This window comes from Zonotrichia albicollis, chromosome 11 (assembly GCF_047830755.1).
Source record: "Zonotrichia albicollis isolate bZonAlb1 chromosome 11, bZonAlb1.hap1, whole genome shotgun sequence".
In the NCBI taxonomy this organism is placed as follows: domain Eukaryota; kingdom Metazoa; phylum Chordata; class Aves; order Passeriformes; family Passerellidae; genus Zonotrichia; species Zonotrichia albicollis.
Genome location: NC_133829.1, coordinates 6,569,685 through 6,590,028, shown reverse-complemented (window position 1 = coordinate 6,590,028; position 20,344 = coordinate 6,569,685). Strand labels below are relative to the sequence as shown.

General features: G+C 45.7%; 1 protein-coding gene across 13 annotated transcripts in view; it reads right to left on the bottom strand.

Moving 5' to 3' along the window:
* Positions 1-20,344, bottom strand: part of AKAP13 (A-kinase anchoring protein 13) — a 208,791-nt gene that overhangs the window by 87,369 nt on the left and 101,078 nt on the right. For 11 of the 13 annotated variants that reach the window (XM_026791324.2, XM_026791323.2, XM_074549214.1 and 8 more), the window contains 3 exons: positions 16,002-16,191; positions 9,941-12,791; positions 5,420-5,481 (listed from right to left, as the gene is read on the bottom strand). In XM_026791324.2, coding sequence (XP_026647125.2) covers positions 5,420-5,481; positions 9,941-12,791; positions 16,002-16,191 — 3,103 coding nt within the window. Of the gene's footprint in view, positions 1-55; positions 5,385-5,419; positions 5,482-9,166; positions 9,607-9,940; positions 12,792-16,001; positions 16,192-20,344 lie in introns of those variants that run through there. The other 2 variants (XM_026791329.2, XM_074549218.1) reach the window with 2 other exon arrangements.

The window sequence follows — 20,344 nt, the reverse complement described above, 5'->3', positions numbered from 1 at the left end:
GCCTCTGAAGAACAGTGGCTGAAGGGGAAGGCAAAGGGGAGGAGAATTAACTCACCATCTCCAGAGATCAGCAGGGCTGGCACAAGCCCTGTGGCCACGGTGGGGGCGGCGCGGGCGCCTTCATCTGCCCCGAGCCAGAGCTGGGAGCAGCATCCCTGCACTGAGCTGGGGATTTGGCTCCGTGTCCACGTTCCTGCCTCGCCCCTTAACAACCGTGAATCCTGTGACTGAGCTTGGAAACTACAGTCTTGAGCTGGGGATTACCAGCATTCTGGATAAAAAGGCATCGGAAATGCAGCACCCAGAGAAATTCAGCGCAGGACAAAAAAAACCTGCCACAACAGTTGTATAAATGCCTTCAAGGCATGAGTAATGGTAAAGGCCGAACAAGAAGCTCAGCCTGGTTTGAATTTCTTTTCCTTTTCCTTCCCTCAGTTTTTATTCTCGCTCCCTGCAGCTTGTGTGGCGATGGCCAGAGCAGGCGGCGAAAGCCGGGGTGATGTGTCCTACACAGCCATGAATTCACTCAGGGCTGGCCAGCTGACACAATTTCCTCACACAGCTCAAAGGCTGTGCTCTGAGCATCCGGGGCAGACACAGGATGCTGGTGGGTGTGAGAAAGGGCTTGGCAGATGACTAGCCCAAAGGCCTGACCCGATGGGTAAGCGTGTGTCAGCCTCCAGCATTAATGCCAGGCTTAGGGCAGGCTCCCTTTTGGCTCGGATTTTCCGTGTTTACTGTAGTTACAGGACAACATTTACAAAGAGAGGGTTACACAAGTGATTTTAAAGAGGCAGGGTGAGAACACAGCCTATTGTTAAGGCAGCACTTTCCACCACCAGACCCAGCTCTGATTTGTTTCCAACACTTCAGAGCCACTTGCTCTGAAATTGTCCAAGCTGTTGATGAAATTCCCATGCTATTCTGCAGGCCCTTTGGAAAAAAAGGGATTTGCAACCCCCATCCCATGGTATGTACATATGCACACCCATGCAGATGGAGAAAATGAACTTCAGTGCATACAGACAACCTGAATTTTGGCAGATTCTCAGGATGAGTAGTTTGCTAAAATAGTTGATTTCTAAGAAAATAAGTTGGAACGTAGAGAACTCTAACAATCCCTTGTCTTGGGTCACCAGCAAGGTTCAGTAGTTTGGAACTGCATCAGACTCTGCTCCTCAGCACCAGCCACAGGAGGTGGGTGGCACTGCACACCTTGGCCAGAATTTTACCCATTTATCTGATGACTCCAAGGAAGAAAAATATGAGAGATTACAACTGGGGGAAGGAAAAATCTCTGCATTCTCCACACCTACTGTCCATCCCAACACTCATCTCAGTGCCATGTGGGTCTCTACTCTCTCCCATAGGCTCCTTTCCATCCCCTTCTTCCCACCCTCATGTCCTGCAGTCCTGCTGTCCCAGTCCCCTTCCTGTGCTCACCCTGCCAGACTCTGGCCAAGCAGCTCCTTGCTCTTCTCCCTGTTCAGCAAAGCACAAACATGAGGGCTACAAACCAAAACCAACGGGCAACAACAGACCTGAGGCTTGGTCCTGGCAGCATCATCTCTCTTATCTCTTACAACTCCCAGGGAAGGAGGTTTCCTGGCCTCCCTAGGTGGTCTTGCAACAGTTTTATGATGGTAACAGGATGTTTTCACAACATCCAGCCTAAATCATCCTGGCAAATTAGCAAATCAGTAAATTAAACTGCTATGGAAATCTGGGAGTTTAATAACCACTATTACATGTTGGCAGACTGCTGGATTGCACAATGGTTTTCTTTTTGCTGCAGCGAATAAATTTAGTTCTTTCAATCTCTTCTCACATTTCTTAATCTCTTCTCATTGTTCCCTTCTGGACACTTTCCAATCTCCCTTGTCTTCCTCTGAGCAGGGCACCCCAAGCTGGATTTGATGGCACTGATGATGGCTCCACAGTGCCACACATGAGTACGTCACCTCCCTCACCTTGCGGAGGACACTCCTTCAAATATAACTCCAAACAAGACTTGTCTCTCTTGCAATAGCTCTTCCAGTTGGTTCATTTGTAATCCACTACAAATCCTCAGCCTTATTTTAACCTATCCCTCTCCAGCTTAAAGCTGACTTGATAAAAGTGCATTTTGCCTTCTCCTTTGCAAATGCAGCACTCACTGTCTGCTTTTATCTCTTATCTGGATGTGCTCTCCAATTTCTTAAGGTCATTCTGAACCCTGACCCTGTTCTCTCAAGTGCCTACAATCCCTCCTGACCTGATATCATCTGAATGTTATAAACATACCTCCATCTTCCAAATCATGACTGAAATATTGCAAGTTTCCCCCCAGAAAGTGACCTTGTTGATATATCAATTGTTATTGCATTATTGGATCAGTGGAGAGATGTAAGTGCAAGAGTTTTCTAAGCTTCATTCTCAGCAATTTTTTGAAAACACACACATTAATTAAATACTGGTTCCTCTGGTAAAGGCAGGATGCATTCAATTCAATAGGAACTAACTAATACAGTTAATAAATGCAATGGGAAGGCTATTTCCCAGTGAACTCTGTCCTAAGGTCAGCCAGCTACAACTTCTCAGTCACAGGCTCAGACAACCCAGCAGCACAACCTTATCCATCCTGCCACATGAAGACAAAGATTCAGCAAATAATGAATCACAACCAATTTCTGGGATCAACACAACAGAAGCATATCAAGGTACAGTTCATTTAAAACTGCTGCTTTACTCTTATGATGCTGCAGCCACAGGCTCCATTTTAAATTATTTTAATATTGCAGCATGCAGAAGCCAAACCAAATTTCTCATCAGAGTTAAAAATTAGTCCATTTTAAAAACAATGAAGTCTCATTTTAATAGGATCACATCAAGTGATTGTCCCAGCTCTACTCAAGATTCCCAAACTAAGCAGGAAGATAAGGAGCAGGAGGGTCTCCATCAGGATAAGCAACATGCAAGGAGCCTGGGAAATTCTGGTTACTGAGTTTTACAGCTGAACAGATACACACTCTGAGAAAATATTCTGGAAACTTAAGAAATACATAATTTAAAAACTCATTTTAATTGGAAAAAACATATTTCCATTATTTTCTCTTAAGTGCTTATAACCCTATAGACCATTATTTTCCTAAACATTTTTTAATAGCAGCTTTTCCATAACACATGCAAGAGTCTTCTGAAATGACTACAGGAGAAAGTGTGAGATCTCACATCTGTAACACTGGCATCACAGATCCAGCTAATTCTAAAAATGCTTCACAGTTTTTCATTCTTCAGAACCCAGCTTAGAAGAGTTTTCCCCCTTCTCTCTCCAGAGTACTCAAGCTCCTGTCCTTCAGCCTGACTGAACTATACAAGAAATTGCACTGTTTAAATTTCAAGACTGTTTTTTTCTTAGTAACTTGTGCTTATGAAAAGCAGTGTGCAAATTTCTCACCCATAAAACAGGAGTTAGCAATAATTCCCACGATCCAAAACTGCTGACAGCACCAGTGAGGCTGCAAAATACCTGCAGCTCCTGACCAGGGGCAAGCAGCAACACTTCTATTCGCAGCAAGTTAAGAAAACCACCTTTACTAACCACAAAATGGTCTGTAATGAGAGGCCAATGAGCACCTGGAAGACTCCTGGCTACAGAAAGCAGCAGCACTAAATAAAGCAGAGTCAGGACGTGGCAGGAGAGGCACAAAGTGCGATGGTGGCTTTCACCAGCCGCCTCCGACCCAGCCCACATGTGTGAATTAAACTCTATTTATAAGCCTTACACTCCTTTTTGGTTGGGATTTTTTTTCTTTTTTTTTTTTTTTAATGACCTTAATATAGTGGAGTTGTTATTTTGTTTCTGTCGAACGTAGCAACAGGAACCCTGTCAGTCCTGCAGCAAACTTTCCATTCCCCTGGCACTCCCATTCCCGCCTCGGAAAAGCCAGATTTCTAAAGAGGTGTTTGACAGGGTGGGAGGGAGAGGAAGAAGAGAAGAAAGAACACACACAAAACCCAAAACGCCTGGAAAACATGCAAAATGGAAGCTAAATTCAATACTCTTTTTTTTTTTTTTCATTTTCTCCTTGTCTGAAAGTAAAAGGCTGTGTCCTAAATTGCATTTTCCAAAGATTTCTTACTTCATTACCAGATTTGGAAGTATTGGTCAGGAAATTTACCTTTAATAAAGGGTCAGTTAAAAAAATAAAAATTCAGTAGCATCTTTCTACTCACATATTCCAGTAATGAAAGACTTCCATATCAGACAGCACAAATTTTGGCTTGGAAAGTTATTTTCTCTAGCCCCTCGCTAACTCACCAAGCAAACAGCTACAGAAATTAAGCCTTAACTTGTTAAAAACATAATAAACCTGATTTTATTACAAGCTTTGGCAAGACTGTTCTGCTGCTCAAAGAGCTTTACTGCATGATGAGCAAAGATTTTTGGAGCTCCACCCTGCACTGTAAACTCATCCCAACAGTATTTTCTCTTTTAACAGCTTCATAATGGTAGGGAAGACACAAACACAGCTGCTCAAAGGCAACGTGCTCCAATACAAGGCTGCCATCAATTTGCCATTTACAAAAAACTTTTTCAGGAACACAAAACCACACATAAAATACAGGAGCAAATACAAATCCATCTAAGAAAGGTAACACCAAAAAAGCCTCAGCTATTGGTAAAGCAGAACTTGTAGTGGTGGTGCTTTAAATGAAAATTATGTTCATGTAAAGCTAAATATCAACCTATTTTTTTTATAATCACAGATAATCCTTCAATATGGCAAAGAATAAGTAATAAAATACAATATCAATAGATTCCTGATTCCTGGCATGACTTTTTTATACTGTTTCACTGACATGAGGAATATGACATTTCCCCCCACATTTGATCCCTATATATCCTCCCATTATTCATTTTTCTTCCAGCTAAGGCACAAATACTCCCAGCCCATGATGCTTTTAGACTTTGGAGTCTGTGCACACACCAACATAAACCACAGCCATGGTTCCTTCTGCCAAAACCTCCCTGGAAACACAAAGCACCAGAAGGGATGGACAGACTCTCCAGGACCACCCTGGCAGCAGCAGCACAGGGACCTTGAAGGTGCTGCTGGCCCCACACAGCATCACCAACCTCAAACGCATTCCAGGACGTGGCTTTTGTCAAATCACACACAAATCTTGTGCAAGGCACAACCTTGATCCATGAGGAACCTCTTGGCTCAATCTGTCTGTGACTGGCTGAGAAAATACAAATGTGCCTGAATCCAGCAGTTGAAAATGCAAGGGCTAGAAAAGCCCAGGCTATATTTAAAAGGCTAAAGCAATGTCACTGGACATTGTTCAGCTTTGCAGAGGCTACAGAAAGGAAACCAGCAGGTCACATTTCTTTATAAAGCACAGCAATGGACAAGGTGACAACACCTGCACTCACCACTTCCTCTGTGCCGTGTTTCTGAAAATCCACCTCGTCCTCAGTTTTCATTTCCAACATCCCTGTGCAAACAGAAGATCCACAAAGGCAACTTAAAAACAAACTTCTTTCATTGCTACTAACATTTTTTGTTTACTCAAACCAGTGCCCCCTCCCCCCCAAAAAAAGAAAAGAAAACCCAACCCCCAAGGCCCTTCAACAAGTCCATTTGAACCCCTACAAGACCATTTGATTTCCAAATTCTGGTTTCATTGCTGACTTCACTGCTTCCTTGCTATCCATTTTAACAATTATCCTATCTGGGACTGAAGGAAACAATGAAATAGCAGCAAGCATAGGGTGAAATTCCTGACAACCTGTAGATGAGGTCAAGCACATCTGCAGGTATTTGTTCATGTATTTCCTTGGCTCCCATTCATCTACATGTACAATCAAACTTTTTGCTGTTTTTCTCCTTACCATAACCCAAAGATAACACAAGAAACCAACCTTGTCTGCCCTCAATATCTATTTTAAGCATTGCAAAAAAAAAAAAAAAAAGAAATCACAAGCTGCAAAAACTCAACCCACCAGCACTGCCTCATGGATGAGAGAATCACTCTGCTGGACTAGCAAAGCAAAACCTTTGCTGCTGGAGTTTACAAAGTCCCAGCTGACTTTCCCCTTCTCCACGCTCTCGTGACGGTGTCACCACCACAGTTGTACAAATTTCAGGTCCCAGCTGCTTCCTCTGCCCAGCCAAGTTTTCATGAGTCACCATTCCCCAGGGGTTCCCCCTGCTTACCTTTCCCTGGCAGGAAGTCAACATCGTCATTCTCTTTGATCCCTAAGCTGAGGACTCTCATGACACACAGGACACTTTCAGGGCAGTGAAGTGATTTGACCAAAGCCACCCCGATGAAGAGTGGCTGTGTCAGGGCTAAACTCCCCTCTAAACCCACTCCCCCTCTCATTTCTACTGAAAACAAACCCTGGATGGATGGCAACGCCTTCTTAAGGGCGACGTGTGCTTGCAGTGAGTTTAGCCCTACAGGGATTTAGCAAGAGGAGCCTCCCATTTTCATGGGGAAATCATCCTAACAATTGTAACTAATGGTTTTTCACTGCCTTTAATGTCTACCCTTGTTTTTTGGGACGATCTGGTTTTGCAATGGTTTTGCCTTGATTGCATGAATTTGTGGGCAGACTCAAAAATCAGAGATAACGCTACAAATTTCTGTGAGATCCTGTTGCTGGGAAATCTGCTCAGGGTCATGGCAATGCCACCATGATTGAGATCCTGATCCAAAGACAGAACATGCAAGTAAGAAACATTTGGTGCACTGAGGATGGGAGAAGCAAGCTCACTCTGCGGGGTAAGAAATGGACAATGAAGACATTTAGCCCTCAGGATGAAATTCAAGACAATTTTTTCAATTCTTCCTAAATTTCTGTTAAGAAATATCCCAAAGGAAAAGCACTATAAAGCTATCACAGAGGTCTCTGGATGTAGTGCCTCTTATTGCAAGTGTGGAACCATTACTGACAATTGTTACCTGCTCATCCTGCCACTCTAACAGGGGAAGGAAATCATTCCAAGAGCTTTTCCATAGGGAAAATGCTACCAATAAAAATGAGGCAAAGACTCATATTCTGTCAAGGAATATTTTCTTGAAATGCTGAGATCTACAGGAGATATTTCTCCCAGCAGAGCAGCTAAGGAGCAGTAATTACAGTATTTGTTATTTAAGATGGCAGACCCCAATAATACAATCTAACCTTGCTTGGTTTGGTTTCTGCCAAGAAACTGCAAATACTCCAAGGTGTTTTGTCAGCACAAACCCACGGCATCTCTTCTCTACTCTTCTCACCCAGCCAGGCTAGTGGTATGATTTCATAACCTAACTCCTTTCTTTTTTAATGAGTAGCATCTACCTGCCTGACTTGCAGATAATGTGCTTGCAGAACCCATTACTCAGCTGTAATGCAGATCTGAGTCTAAAGCCAACAGTAGGAGGAGATGCGTCAGGAAAGCAGGATCTACTTCATCAGCTTCCTCAGGGTTGTGACCAGTCACTAGATACCTGTCTGGATAAGGAAATTGGCCTTTTGAAGTCTTTGTTTTGGGGGGTAGGCGGAAACTAAGCAGAGGCAATGAGATAAACAGGTGTATATCTGGGAGCAGCTTCACAATATAAATAAAAAAATTAAAGACCTCAATGATCTGGAGTAATGGCAACAGCAATTATCAGCTGATTACATCGCTGATAAATCACCATGACAATAAACCCCTCTGACTACACAAGTTTCTGAGAAATGGCCTTGTGACCTACACTTCCTTTGGGAAGGTTTTATTGTATTCCACCAAAAAAAGATGTGACTCATCCTGAGAACTGACAAGTCCGAGTTCAGCACAGATACAAAATCCTCTGTACAAATCCAGACCTCAGGGAAAACTCCCCAGAATGGGCACAGCAGAAAAAAATTGAAGGCTGCCACTGAACTCATATAAAAAACGTGCTACACAAGGCTAGACACCAACATGAAAAATGTACACAGCAACAATTATAAACAACAAATCACTTCTATTGAATTACTGCCATATCAGAGTTCTAGATGGTGCTCTATAGGAGATCAGTGTCAGACATATTCCAAATAGCGAGCTTGGATTCATAGCAGTCACTTGCCTCTGCTTAAAGCCGATTTTTTTTTTGGGCTTCCCCAACATTTTGATTCAAAATAATCCTAAAGTACTTCAAGAGAAAATATGACAATTTAAATTTTGTTTTGTGTGGCATCTCATTGCACATAAACAATTTCTGCTCAAGGACAGGTCAGACCATATTATTCCAAGACCTTTCAGCCATAAATCCTTATGTATTTTAAATCAGTAACAGGATCACCTCCTTTTTTTCCTCCCCTTTCCATGTCCTAATACAGAATGATGACTTAACAATACTTCCCTACTTTAGCTACTATCTTATTGGACTGTCTGGTCCCTTTTCCTGTTCAAACCTCACCTAGACAGTGTCATGGCACCAAGAATCCAAGCAGAGGTAAAGACCTGGACTGTACAGACAGAGCTGGCAGAGCCAGAGGCCCCTAGGAAAAGAAGTCTGACTTACAGCCACTCCCATCTACTGAACTGTCAAACCAACACAGCATTAAAACAGGTTCTTTCTGAAAATAGTTTTCTAATACAATTTTCAGATCTTTCTACTTATTTACTAGTGATGTCTTTACTCATGTTTAGTGGTTAGCTCTTGACATACAAACATGCAAAAAATCCTGAACTTAACAAAAAATTGATTTGTTGGACCCTCCACTGACACCCTCCTCCCCTCCTGCCTTCAATTATTCTGCTGTCACATATCAGAATAAACTCTCTACCATCACCCCATGCTACACTTAGACTGAAGAAACAGCTCTCAGCATTAGAGCAGTGAAACAGCTTTATAACTTCACAACTTCATGATTTATATCATGGCAGATTTTCTTTAAATCATTTAAATGCTTTGTTTGATTGCCGGTTTGTTAGGTACATGGAAAGTGAGAGGCACTGTATCATTTTCTCAGAGCAAAGAAAAAATGGCAACTCAAAAAGTTCAGCTGCTTCCATTTAACAGCTGCCTGAACAGGTGGGGTACACAGATCAGATTAGCTCCATGCTTCAGCACCAAATTCACCTACCATTAAATCCCAGGCTGGAGCAACAAACCCATTTCTTTTTCATTCCATGTACCCCTTTATCTCCCTTCCTGGAGTTACCTGGTGATGTTTTCCATTAGCTCCTGCTGCGTGGAGGCTTCTATGCTGTCTCCCAGGTCCCACTTCTCTCTCCCATCACCGCTCATCCACGGGGAAGGCCAGCCCCACTTCCCAGCCCACAGGAGCCAGTAAAACTCATCACCCAAGTTCCAGCACTGCTGAAATGCTCTGGCAAACACCACCAGCTGCTCTGCCTGACAAAAAAGCTCTGAAGCCCGGAAAAGGCGGCGGGGGAAGGGCTCAGTGGCTGTTTTAAATGACCTAATGCTGCCAATTAGGAAGCAGCTTGGGGCAGTTCAGAGGGACACTGGCAGCTGGCTCACTTTGACAAGCAAAGAAAATCAGGAGAGTCCCATTTTACCCACTGGCTCCACACCAGCAAAAATAAAGGGGAAAAGCAAAGGGGTAACACCAAGGAAAGAAACCCTCATGCCCACATGAAAGCTTATAACTTTAAGATAAAGTAATCCAAATAGTTCAAGCCCATTCATTTCTTGTCCAGCAAGCATTTACATGCTAGAAATTCTTCTATACAAATTCATAGGAGATGATGCTCTGTTCTTACCTCCAGTGCCAGACAAGCAGCATGTATCTAAATTGGAAGTTTTTATATGTAACTAACTACAAATTTCTTGTTTCCCAGAAGAAAAACCTCAAACACTTCCTCTCCAACACAAGCATCCAGCTCATACTTCCTTTCTTTGCTGATGACGTGACAGAGACACGCCTACAAAGAAAAACCTAAAAAGTAAAAAACCAATTGATTTTTCCTACCTGTAACAGGCTCAGCTCCTTGCACTGCCAGGCTGACATTCCTCTTCTTTGTTGAGGAACTGCAATCCATTTCTCCATTAAGGCTGGCTCTGGCATCCACTGCAGTCTGGGCCACAAGCTCCGCTTTTTCTGCGGCAGGTACTTCGGGGGAACAAGGTGTGTCTGCTGCAAAAACCACTGCATCAAAACTTTTCACCATTTTAGGAACTTTATCCAGAGACGAGGCACCGTTAGCCGATACCAAACTCTTCACTCCCGCATTTTCCAGCGGCTCCAGAGGCTGCAGGTGGCAGGAACACGGCGAGAAGGGCGCTGCAGGTACAGCTCGGCTTTGCTTTCCATGGGGCTCAGCCAAGCCCTCGCCCTGAGCCCCTGCCAGGGCAGTGTCACTGTCCCCAGCCGGACAGACGGTGTCGGTGCTGGAGTCACTGTCACACGTGGGCTCCTCTGCGATGGGCTGGAGCGCTGCGCGGGGCAGCACGCTCTCCGTGTCCTCCTGCTGCTCTGCAAATGCTGCAACAGGGGCTATTGTCACTGTCCTTGGCACCTCCTTACCCTCACAGGTGTCACTCAGGGCTCCCACCTCTGAGGCGTCCTTTAACTCGGGGGTGCTGCTGTGGGGGCAGATCTGTGGTAGGGTTTGAGTGGGGTCTTGTTCTTGGTTGAGCCCAGCATTCGGACAAGGGTCACTCTCTGCACCCAGTGACTCATCTGCTGATGCAGGTCCATGCATGGTGCCTTCTGCTGCAACTGCAGCCTTGCAATCTTCTTTGGGTTGGTGTGTCGCTTTCAGCCCAGCATCCACACTGCTGCTGCTCACCATAGGCCCCTCCAGACTGCAGGAGGGGGGTTTCACAACAGCAGCAAGAAGTTCCTCCGACAAAACCTGCTCATGAGCCTCCTGCTCAGGCTCAGCTTTGCCTCCTTCAGCTTGCTGCAAGTGGCCCTGCCCAGGGGAGCTCTCGTCCCCAGCATGGTCCCCAGGCCAGGTGGCAGCTACCCCGCCATGCTCCCCACCGTGCTGCCAGGCGAGCTCTGCCGAGCCTGCCCTCGCCGCCACCGCTTCCTGGTTTTGTTTAGATTCCTCATTATGAGTTGCAGAGGGTGTGCCCATTAAATTATCCTCGGCACAGTCTGAGCCCTTGGCACACGGAGCGGATCCAGGGTCATTACCTTGCAGAGATGCCTCCTGCCCGGGAGGTGCCACTGCAGCATCTCCCTCCTGACTCACAGCTGGCCCCTCTCTGGGTAGGGGAGATTCCACCTTGCTCCTCCCCTCCTGCTCTGAAGTGCTTTCTGCTTTCTCTGCTCCAGCCTGGGCAGGCTCTTTCTCTGCCAGGCCTGTGCTCACATCCTCTGGAGGGAGCGATGCAGGCTCACGTTCCTCACGTTCACCCTGCTGAGCGCTGTCTGGTTTGAAGCTGTTGCCCATTTCACCTTTAACACCAGCTTGAGCAGCAGAAGGGGCACAGGCAGCAACTTCCTGAGCACCGCCTGCAGAATCTCTGCTTCCTCCATCTCTGCAGCTGCTGGTATCAGTTCCTACTGCCTCCTTTTCACTGCTCTCCATGGCTGCAGCCCCATGGTCAGCAATCTCACCACTCTCCTGGCAATGTGCGGCTTCTGCACCACTTTCATTAGATCCACCAACATCTCCGTTTGCAGGCTCAGCATCAGGGCCATCAGTTTCCACACTGTCTTCCAGTGAGGACAGGGTGGATTTTCCATCTGTGCAGCCTGCTTCCACCAGCCCTTCTTGCTCCCCACTCTCACTGCTGCCATGGACTTCCAAGCCAGATGTGCACGCAGGAACCTGCACCCCATTCACTGCTGGCAGTGCATCTGCAGGGCTTGCAGTGACCTCCTGCCTTGCTGTGACACTGCCATCACCCTGGCCTTCCGTGAAGTCACCATTTACCTGAGCAGTGCACGAATCCACATCAGTCTCTTTGTTACTGCTGGTCTTGCAAAGGTCATCAGAGCCACTGCTAATGACACCACCTGCATTTGCACCGTCACAGGCTGGTACTACTCCCACATCTGCATCCTCCCCATCCGAACACTCAGCGCCGTTGAAACCACTGAGCAAGGGCTGAGCAGTGCTGGATGACTCTTCCTTAGCTGGGTATTTCTCTTCCAGCCTTGCAGTCCTCTCAGCAGGCTCTGCCAGCCCATCCTCTGCCTGCCGCTGGCCCTTAGCCCTCTCAGGTGCCCCGGCACAGTTCCTGCACTCAGTCTGGCCCATGGCCACATCCAGGCCCTCCGAGGGAGCTGGGGCTTCACCTGCAGCTGCAGCCACAGCAGCAGCACTGACAGCAAGCTCCTCTGCAGTTTGCACTTCCTGATGGGCACTGTCTGTGCTGCTCACGCCAGCCTGATCCAGAACAACTCCAGCCGATGTCATTCCAGCTTCCTCATTTGTATTTCCAGAGCATGGAAGATTTACAGCACCATTTACACTTGCACATGAGCTCTCAGTGCAGTCCTCATCTGATACGGTCCCAGAGCCCTTGGCAGATCTTAGCCCCGCCTCTCCTTCCTTTTTACACAATATCTCTGTGTTTTTACTTTCACAGAAGCTGGCTGGGCTGTTTGCACCCCCCAGGCTAATCATGTCTTTTGGTGCATCATTAAAAGCCCCCAGACTGCTGCTGTTGCATTTCTCCTCCTGCTGGGCTTGGTCTGAGAGCTGCCTGCTGTCCAGGTGAACCAGATCAGATGGGTTTTCCTGCCTTTCTTCTTTTGCCATTTCTTCTAGGCTCTGAGAGGTGGTGGTCACAGGACCCTCTGCTCCTTTAGTACAGCTGTCTCCAGAATCTCCCAGTACAGGTTCTGTCTGCTGCCTTAAACTCTGTAACAACACACAAAAGAAGAAAAAAAACAGGTTTATTCCGTCATGCAGTTACTCAAGACCTGTATCTACATGAATCCTATTCCTGGTGCTACAAATGTACTGCAGTGGATATTTTTAATGTTGGTTTTATTAACAAGAGATAATACTGAAATTATTAGAATGAAAGAAACATTGGTTGAAAAGAACATCTAAAGGTCATCTAGCCCAACCACCTGCCTGAAACTGGCCTACTGCCACTGCAGCATCAGGTCAACCATGACTTTATCTTGCCAAACCTCCAATGACTGAGTACCCACAGCCTCTCTGGACAATCTGCTCCCATGCCACACCCCCCTCCCATGAAGAATTTTCCCTAAAGCCAGCCTGAACAACCCAAAGATGAAATTTGTCTCTCTACCCCCCTGCTACACCATCTGCCATCACTGAAAAGAACTGTAATCTTGGAAATTGCTCTTTGAGAAGCTGTAGTCTCAGTTCTTGAGTGCACTTAAATTCAAGATAGTAAACAGCAGAATTCAGTCTACCAAATAATGCAAATATATACCAGCCTAGTCCCAAAGGACTTCAAGCAAATGCTGCTTAAGAGAACCTTCAGATCCCCACCCAGCACTCCCCAGCTCTTACCAGCTTTCCTCAATTTTCTCTCTATGGATGGAAATGCCAGCATTGGCTGGCAATGTCCAAACACACCAACTGTCTCCTGCTCACAGGACTGAACTAATAATCTAATCTATTCCTGAGAACTGCAGGCATAATTAAATATCTGAAATTTATTTCCTAGCTGGAAATAAAAATTTCAAAATTATGACATATTATTAAAATTAATACATGCATTATCATGGAACAGTAGGATCATAATCAATTCCTCTCTAATCTGCCTTTTCCTTCCAGAGCACTGCTTTGTCAAGCTTTTATAGTTTGATACAAACAAACCTTTACTTAAAAAGAACTGTCTGTTTCAATATTTCCTTTCATATTCTCATCTCTGTAGAAGAGAACATATCAATGTTCTCATCTTAGAAATAGTGGCTTTTTAAATTACTGAGCAACCCCAGTCCCTCAGGGTACACCCAAGAGCTCCCCACAGGTTTGTTTGGGGTTTTGCACCACCACAAGCTTTCCAAGGTCACACTGGTTTCTCACTAAGTGCCTGAGACTCTCGCCATGAATAAAACTCCAATGAACTATGTACAATCCGAGATTTTCTTGCATTTATTTGTAAAGGGATTAAAAAAATACACACATACTGGAAGTCTAACTTGAAGAGCTCCCTGCAAATTTTAAGTTTTTAGCTCTCAGAGAAATGGAAGTTCACACCCAAAACTGCCAGTTTAAACACCCTGATAATTAAAGCACCCACTTACGTTAACTGAAGCATCACAGGGAACTTCTGGGTATTGCATATACTAAGAGTGGCTAAAATCATCACTGCTTCCTTAAGGATATTGCATTTACTTGTCTTTCCACACTCTGAGGTTTGCGAACACTGAGCAGTGCCACAGACTCACTGAGTCACAGACCACTAAATGTACTTCTGGTGCTGGCCACCAATCACCCTGCTATTCAAAAGAACCCTCTGCCCAGCTCCCATCTCTGCTGTCAGCTATGCCTCCCTGGTTTTGAGGCATCCCAAGCCAGGTTAGCCCTGGAGGCAGCAGCATGGCATCTCCATCCCTTATGTAGCATCAAGGATGGGACACAGGGCTCAGCATGTAGTGGTACCCACAGGCTGCAGGTATTTTTTGCAAGGGTAAACAGTGTGCCAAGCCTTTGGTGGCTGTAACCCCACAGCAGAGCAGGGAGACTGCGCTCCTGGATCCCAGCCAGGATGGACAGACACACAACAGGGACACTTGCTTGGGAACAAGCAGAGTTTTCAAAAGGAGGGGCCACAGCAGCCCCAGCATCCTCACAGTGAAGTCACTCTGCTGATAGCCGGAAAAATACTGCCATCACCAAAGGAAGCCAACAGGCTCTCAACTGACCCAAAATAAACCTAAATGAAATAATTACAGGGCTGCTTTCCAAATTCAAATCAGATTAGATGTGAAGTAAAACAGTGGTGGAAAGCAAAGTCTATTTCTGGTTTCATTGTCAGGCAAAATGTTCCCAATCTGGCATTTGCATGAGCAAACAAGCAGTGAGCTGGATATGCTTGCCATGGCTTAGGGTCTTTTGATGGAAAGGGGAAGAGATTTCAGATTTAGCCTGGATTTGTCACTCATGCCACTGGTTCCTGTTGAGATTGGGAGTAATCAACATCTCAGGTACTCAGGAAGGCTGAAAATGGCTCAGCATAGCCTGTTCCTCTGCTCACTCCATCAGCCCACTGGCTGCACACAACAGTTCTCCCCTCCCTTAGTTAAAGCAACAATAATATCCTGTTGTTTAGATCCTGCACCTCTGTAACCCCAGCTATGTGATCTGTGAACACACCCACAAGTGAATCCAACAGTGACAGACACGTGGGTGTTTCTGAGAAATGGCACAAAAGTGTTCTGATGTTTCACCTTCCCAACTCAAACCCTGTGGATTTTAAAGCAGCAGGAGAAAGCCCTTCCAAAGCCCTACAGCTCCTGTGGTCCAACCACCACAGAGATTGAGAGGAGCACAGTGAAGGGACCATTATGGACACAAACCTTGTGTGGCCAAGGCAGGCTTGCACTCTGAGTCCTACACTGAATTGCCACTGAAACAGCCATTTTTTCCATCACCTGTCTCAGAAACTTTCCTCTCAGTCTCGTCTCTGACCCTGAACTTTCCATTTGAACAGAGATATTCCCACTGTGCTTAAAGCCCACATTCCCAGCCTCACTCCAGAGCATGCCTTAAGCTGCCCAGTGTCTGCCAGACAGGCAGAGGGTCAGCATTCTCCAGGAAGGTGTTCCTGCCCATCCAAGGGGGTCTAAAACTCACAGATCAGGCAGGAGCTGGGAGCAGAGAGAGACAAAACAGAGCTGGTGTCGCACAGCCCTGAGCCTGCTTCTCTTCTGAATGAGAACATTTGCTGCTTAATACAACTTAAACAGATCTCTCCATGCTCAAATAAGAAGCAAATGGACAGGTGTCCACCTGGATGCTTGATAATGAATCCAGAGAAAACACCTAGGGAAACACGCCCTGAAGGATGCTGACATGTAAAAATCCTCCCCAGGTGCCAGGCTGCAACCAGCCAGATCTGCTTCTCTTCCATCCCCTTTTGCTCACCTGGTGCTGGTGGCTCTGCATGTGCATCTGCAGGTGCTGGATGTCCCTCTCCCAGCTGGCTGCTGTCCCCTCTGTGGCCTCAGCTGTCAGCAGGTACACGTCCAGCCCGCGGTGGTGCTTCACGCTGTAGTCCCCCGAGTGCACGGTGTGAGACAGGGTGCTCCACGACTCTGGCTCCCTGGCTCCCTCCCTGCAAAACAAGGCAGGGTTAGCGGCCAGGTGAGCAGGGATCCTGCAGGCTCTCCTTCACTCTGGACAGCATCTAATCATGGGAGTGAGCAGAGTGGCACCGGCTCCAGACAGACAGAAACACACACACACTCCTCAGTCTTGAAAATTAATGTGATTTAGCGCTAATGCCAGCCACAAGCTTTATTTCATAAAGTCCTCCTCAGGTAGAGATCTGTGGTTTTTACCCCAGACTGTGACAGACTAGCAGCCAAGGGCACGATAACTGTGTTTTAAATCAGATTTATCACAGGTGAAGATCACCAAAGCAGCTGTCACAGAACAGCAGAAACCTGCAAAGGGATATGTTGGAAACAACGAAAACTATCATGGTATGACTTCTACACCAAAGCCAACACACAAACACCCAACAGCCATCATATTTCAGCAATTTTTTCACTCCTGAAATGAAATCAACCTGCCCTGTGAAACTGCCTCTGTGCAAGATGTTCTCAGTGTTGTGAGACAGCTGTTTTTCTGCAGCACTATCATGGGCTTTCTTTTAACCAATCCAAAGGAAAGAAAGGAAAAAAGATGCTGTAGATCAGAATGAAAAATAGTAGGTAGAAATTTCTATTCAGTCCTCTGTTTTTGAACATCAAACCCTGATTTTGCACCACTCAAAGCAGTAATTCCTCAGGTCTCACCAAACTGCAGAGCAGCTACACTGGCCCATCGAGGTGGTGAGAAAACACTGAGGTGTTCACTACTTCAGGTTCACAGATTTCATTTTGAATCAGAACTGATTCAGGAAACCCAAAATCTGTTTTGACCATCCCAGACAGAGCAGCCTGTGCACCACCCCACCAAGCCCTGCATCCCCCCAGGAGGGACATGGAGCCAAACTCCAGGAATGTTACATGAGCAGGAAATTACACTGACCCTCTCAGGGTGCAAGAAATGGGAATTTCTCCATCTTCCTTCTACCAGGAATGCATCTACTGTCACACAGCCCCATGTATGACCTGGTTTGGGGATTGAACTAGATGACTTTTAAAGATCCCTTCCAAACCAAACTACTCAGTGATTCTATTATGTCCCCTCCCTGTTGCAGAAACTAGCCATTTTAAGATCTCCCGTTCCTGTCCAGCTACAAATTTCCTTGGAAGAGGCAGAGCTGTGATTGTTTTTAAATAATTAGGAATTCAAGAGGGTACATAAATGCAAATGCATGCCATCAACAAGGTAAAACTGCATGTAGATTTCAGAATCCTTGCCGAGAGGTCTTGCTTTAAAATCTGCAAACCTTTTTTATGGGCAAGGGCCCCCTAGCAAACCACAGGGCTATCTCTCTGGGAAGCCAAGCAATCTAGAAAGCAAAGTCATAACGAGCAAACACCATGATCAGCAACAGGAATGGGCAGAGTAGGGTGGGGAAACAGTCAACTGGTTCATCAGAGACAGAGAAACCTGTGCAGGCCAATGGCTGCTCCTGCTCTGCCGCAGCACAGCCACCCATCACCTTCTGTGACTCATTTTGGGTTAAATCTCCAAGGAAATTCAGACAAAGGATTACTATGGCTTTCACCATTTTCCACCATTCATCTCAGTAATGACTTGACTTCAGCAGAATTACACTTGACTTAAGGAGAATCAATATTTCCACAGAGAAACAGAAGGAAGCAGTCAGTTTCTGGTAGCAATTGGTCTAAGTCCACAGAGGCACTGAAGTCAACTGAGCCATTACAAGTAATAAAGAAATGACCTTCCTTTATCAAGAAAACACAGACATTTCTGTCTGGAGTGTTTTTCTCTTCAGCTGTCATGTATGAGAAAGCACTGTACAGAGTACAACGAGGCAGTGAGCACAAAGCCCACAGCCACCCACTCATGGGGACAACAGCAGCCAGATTAAAGAACAGCGCGCGATGGATCTGCTCCGCTTTCTCATCAGCTTCAAGGACCCTCACAGGCATCTCCAAATCAGCACCCACAAAGCTGCCTGCATGACCTGTTGAGCCTCAGAGGGCTCTCAGCAACTTCAAAAGGCTCAATCTGGAGCAAGATGACAGGCAGAGTCCCCTGCAACACCGCACGTGTGTCCGCCCCTCCAGCAATCCGCAACCTTCACACGGCCCAGATGGATCAAACAGTCACTTCTGCTTACAAAGAGAGCAGTTTCTTTTCATATTCAAGCTGCCAGTCTGTGTTACACTTTATGAAAAGCTTTAAACCTTCTGAGGAAGCAAGGAGTTTCTCACCTTCAGCCAAGTACAAACTCCAAGCTCTCACTTTTAATAGCAGTCACCTTCGTTACACAAAATTAAAGAGTGAGATAGAGAATGGTTCAATCTACTGCCTCCTTCAAACCAGCCCTTTCATACTCTGCTCCATCCCAGCACTAATGCTCTGAAGCAGAGAGGACAAATGAGGATTCACAAGCATTAACTCATTTTCCCACCACTGTTCCTGTTGTTCAGGCAATCACTTCCAAGGCCATTTGAGAAGACACTCCTGCTCATTTGCCCTCACACATTGAGCTTCACTGTTCATGCCTTTCCTGCATGTCTCACTGCAAGGCCTGGGTTCTATTGAGAGATGATAAAAACACAGTTTCTTCCAGGAAAAAAGCTTTGCTGTTACGCATTTTTTTGTACTCCCTGGCTGTGAAAGATGCTTATTTCGTCCAGACTTGGAATTTTTGTAGTGGTTGTATATCCAAGCTGCTCTACTAGGAGATAAAAACAGATATGCAAATACTTACTGAAGATTTATTAGCAAAAATAGGTGTACAAACACTCCAGCCTTCAAGAAGTTTGAAAATCTGCTTTTGTTCAGCACAAAAATCCACTATGTTGTGCTTTGCCAGAAACAACGGAAATCTGTCTTCTTATGAGATTTAACCATCCTGGGTCAAATCTTTCTCATCTTCCCTTTTCAACAGTTTCCCATCAAAATACGTAACAGATACCAGTGAACTGAACATTTTGTAAGAAACCTTTATGAGCTCAACTTTCACAGAAGAAAGTATCTTAGTTTAAAAAGCAAGGACTGCCTGAGAGGGCTAATAATGTTCACTAGCTTTACCCTCTGCATAACCGTGCCATGGGCCACTGAAAAAGCCTGGAAGAAGTCCTCCAGCTCTGGTTAGTCTTCTGTGCCATGAAGGCAAACCCAGAAGGGAAATTTTTGGTTGAAATGAAGAACAGACCTACCAGCCCACCCTTCATCTGCAGAAAGGTGGCTTAGAGAAGGATGACAACTTCAGAGAGAGAGGAGAAGCAAAAATACTTCAAAATACTCTCCTGCTCCATCTGGGATCTGATTAGATGCTGAAACTAAAGGATCACCTCCTGCCCATCTGGCATGTAAGACAAGATGATGAATCACAGAATGGTTTGGGAGGGAAGGGAGCTTAAAGATCATCCCAACATGGGCAGGGACACCTTCTGCCAGACCAGGTTGGTCCAAGCCCCATCCAAGCTGGAATGGGACAGTAAGTAGGAAGTGTTTTTGATTTAAACCTCCCAGCACTGCCCAAGTAGACTGGTCCCTTTTCAAAGCAGAGCTACACTGAACTCGTGTGCTGAATCTCTCCTCATCTGGCAGGAGAGCAGCAGAAAAAGGAAGGAAAGCCCACACCGCACGGCCCCTGGCTTCCGGCAGATACGGGCGAGAGATTTTTAACAAGAAGGAAGATAAGTGAGAAAAGGAGAACAAAAAAAAACCCCAAAAAAAACCCAACTAACCACCACCTGATCAAAAGCTCTGCCTGGCCTCAAAAGCAGCAGAAACTGCTCAATAACAAGGGAGTGAAATTCAAGGTGCTGGTGCTTGCAGCAGGCACTACCAAGAGACAAGGTTTGAGCTGCAAGGGAGAGGAGGAGGAGGGAGGAAGAGATCAGAAGATGAATGAAAAAGTCTTAAGTGAGTTAAGCAAAACTTTATGTTAGGGAGATCTATCCCACAGTTTTACAAAGGGGTGAGGAAGGCAGTGTGGGAACTCAAGGTGTTATTTCCTGGGAGTATCCTATCCAGATTTCTGACCTGAAACAAAACAAGCTCAGTAACATTGCTAGCTTTTAAGATCTTACTGCAAGCCTGGCAACAGCAGTGGGTTTATTCTGAAAGCATCAGCCTCTAGATCCACATGGCAAAGAAAAAATGAAAAAAAA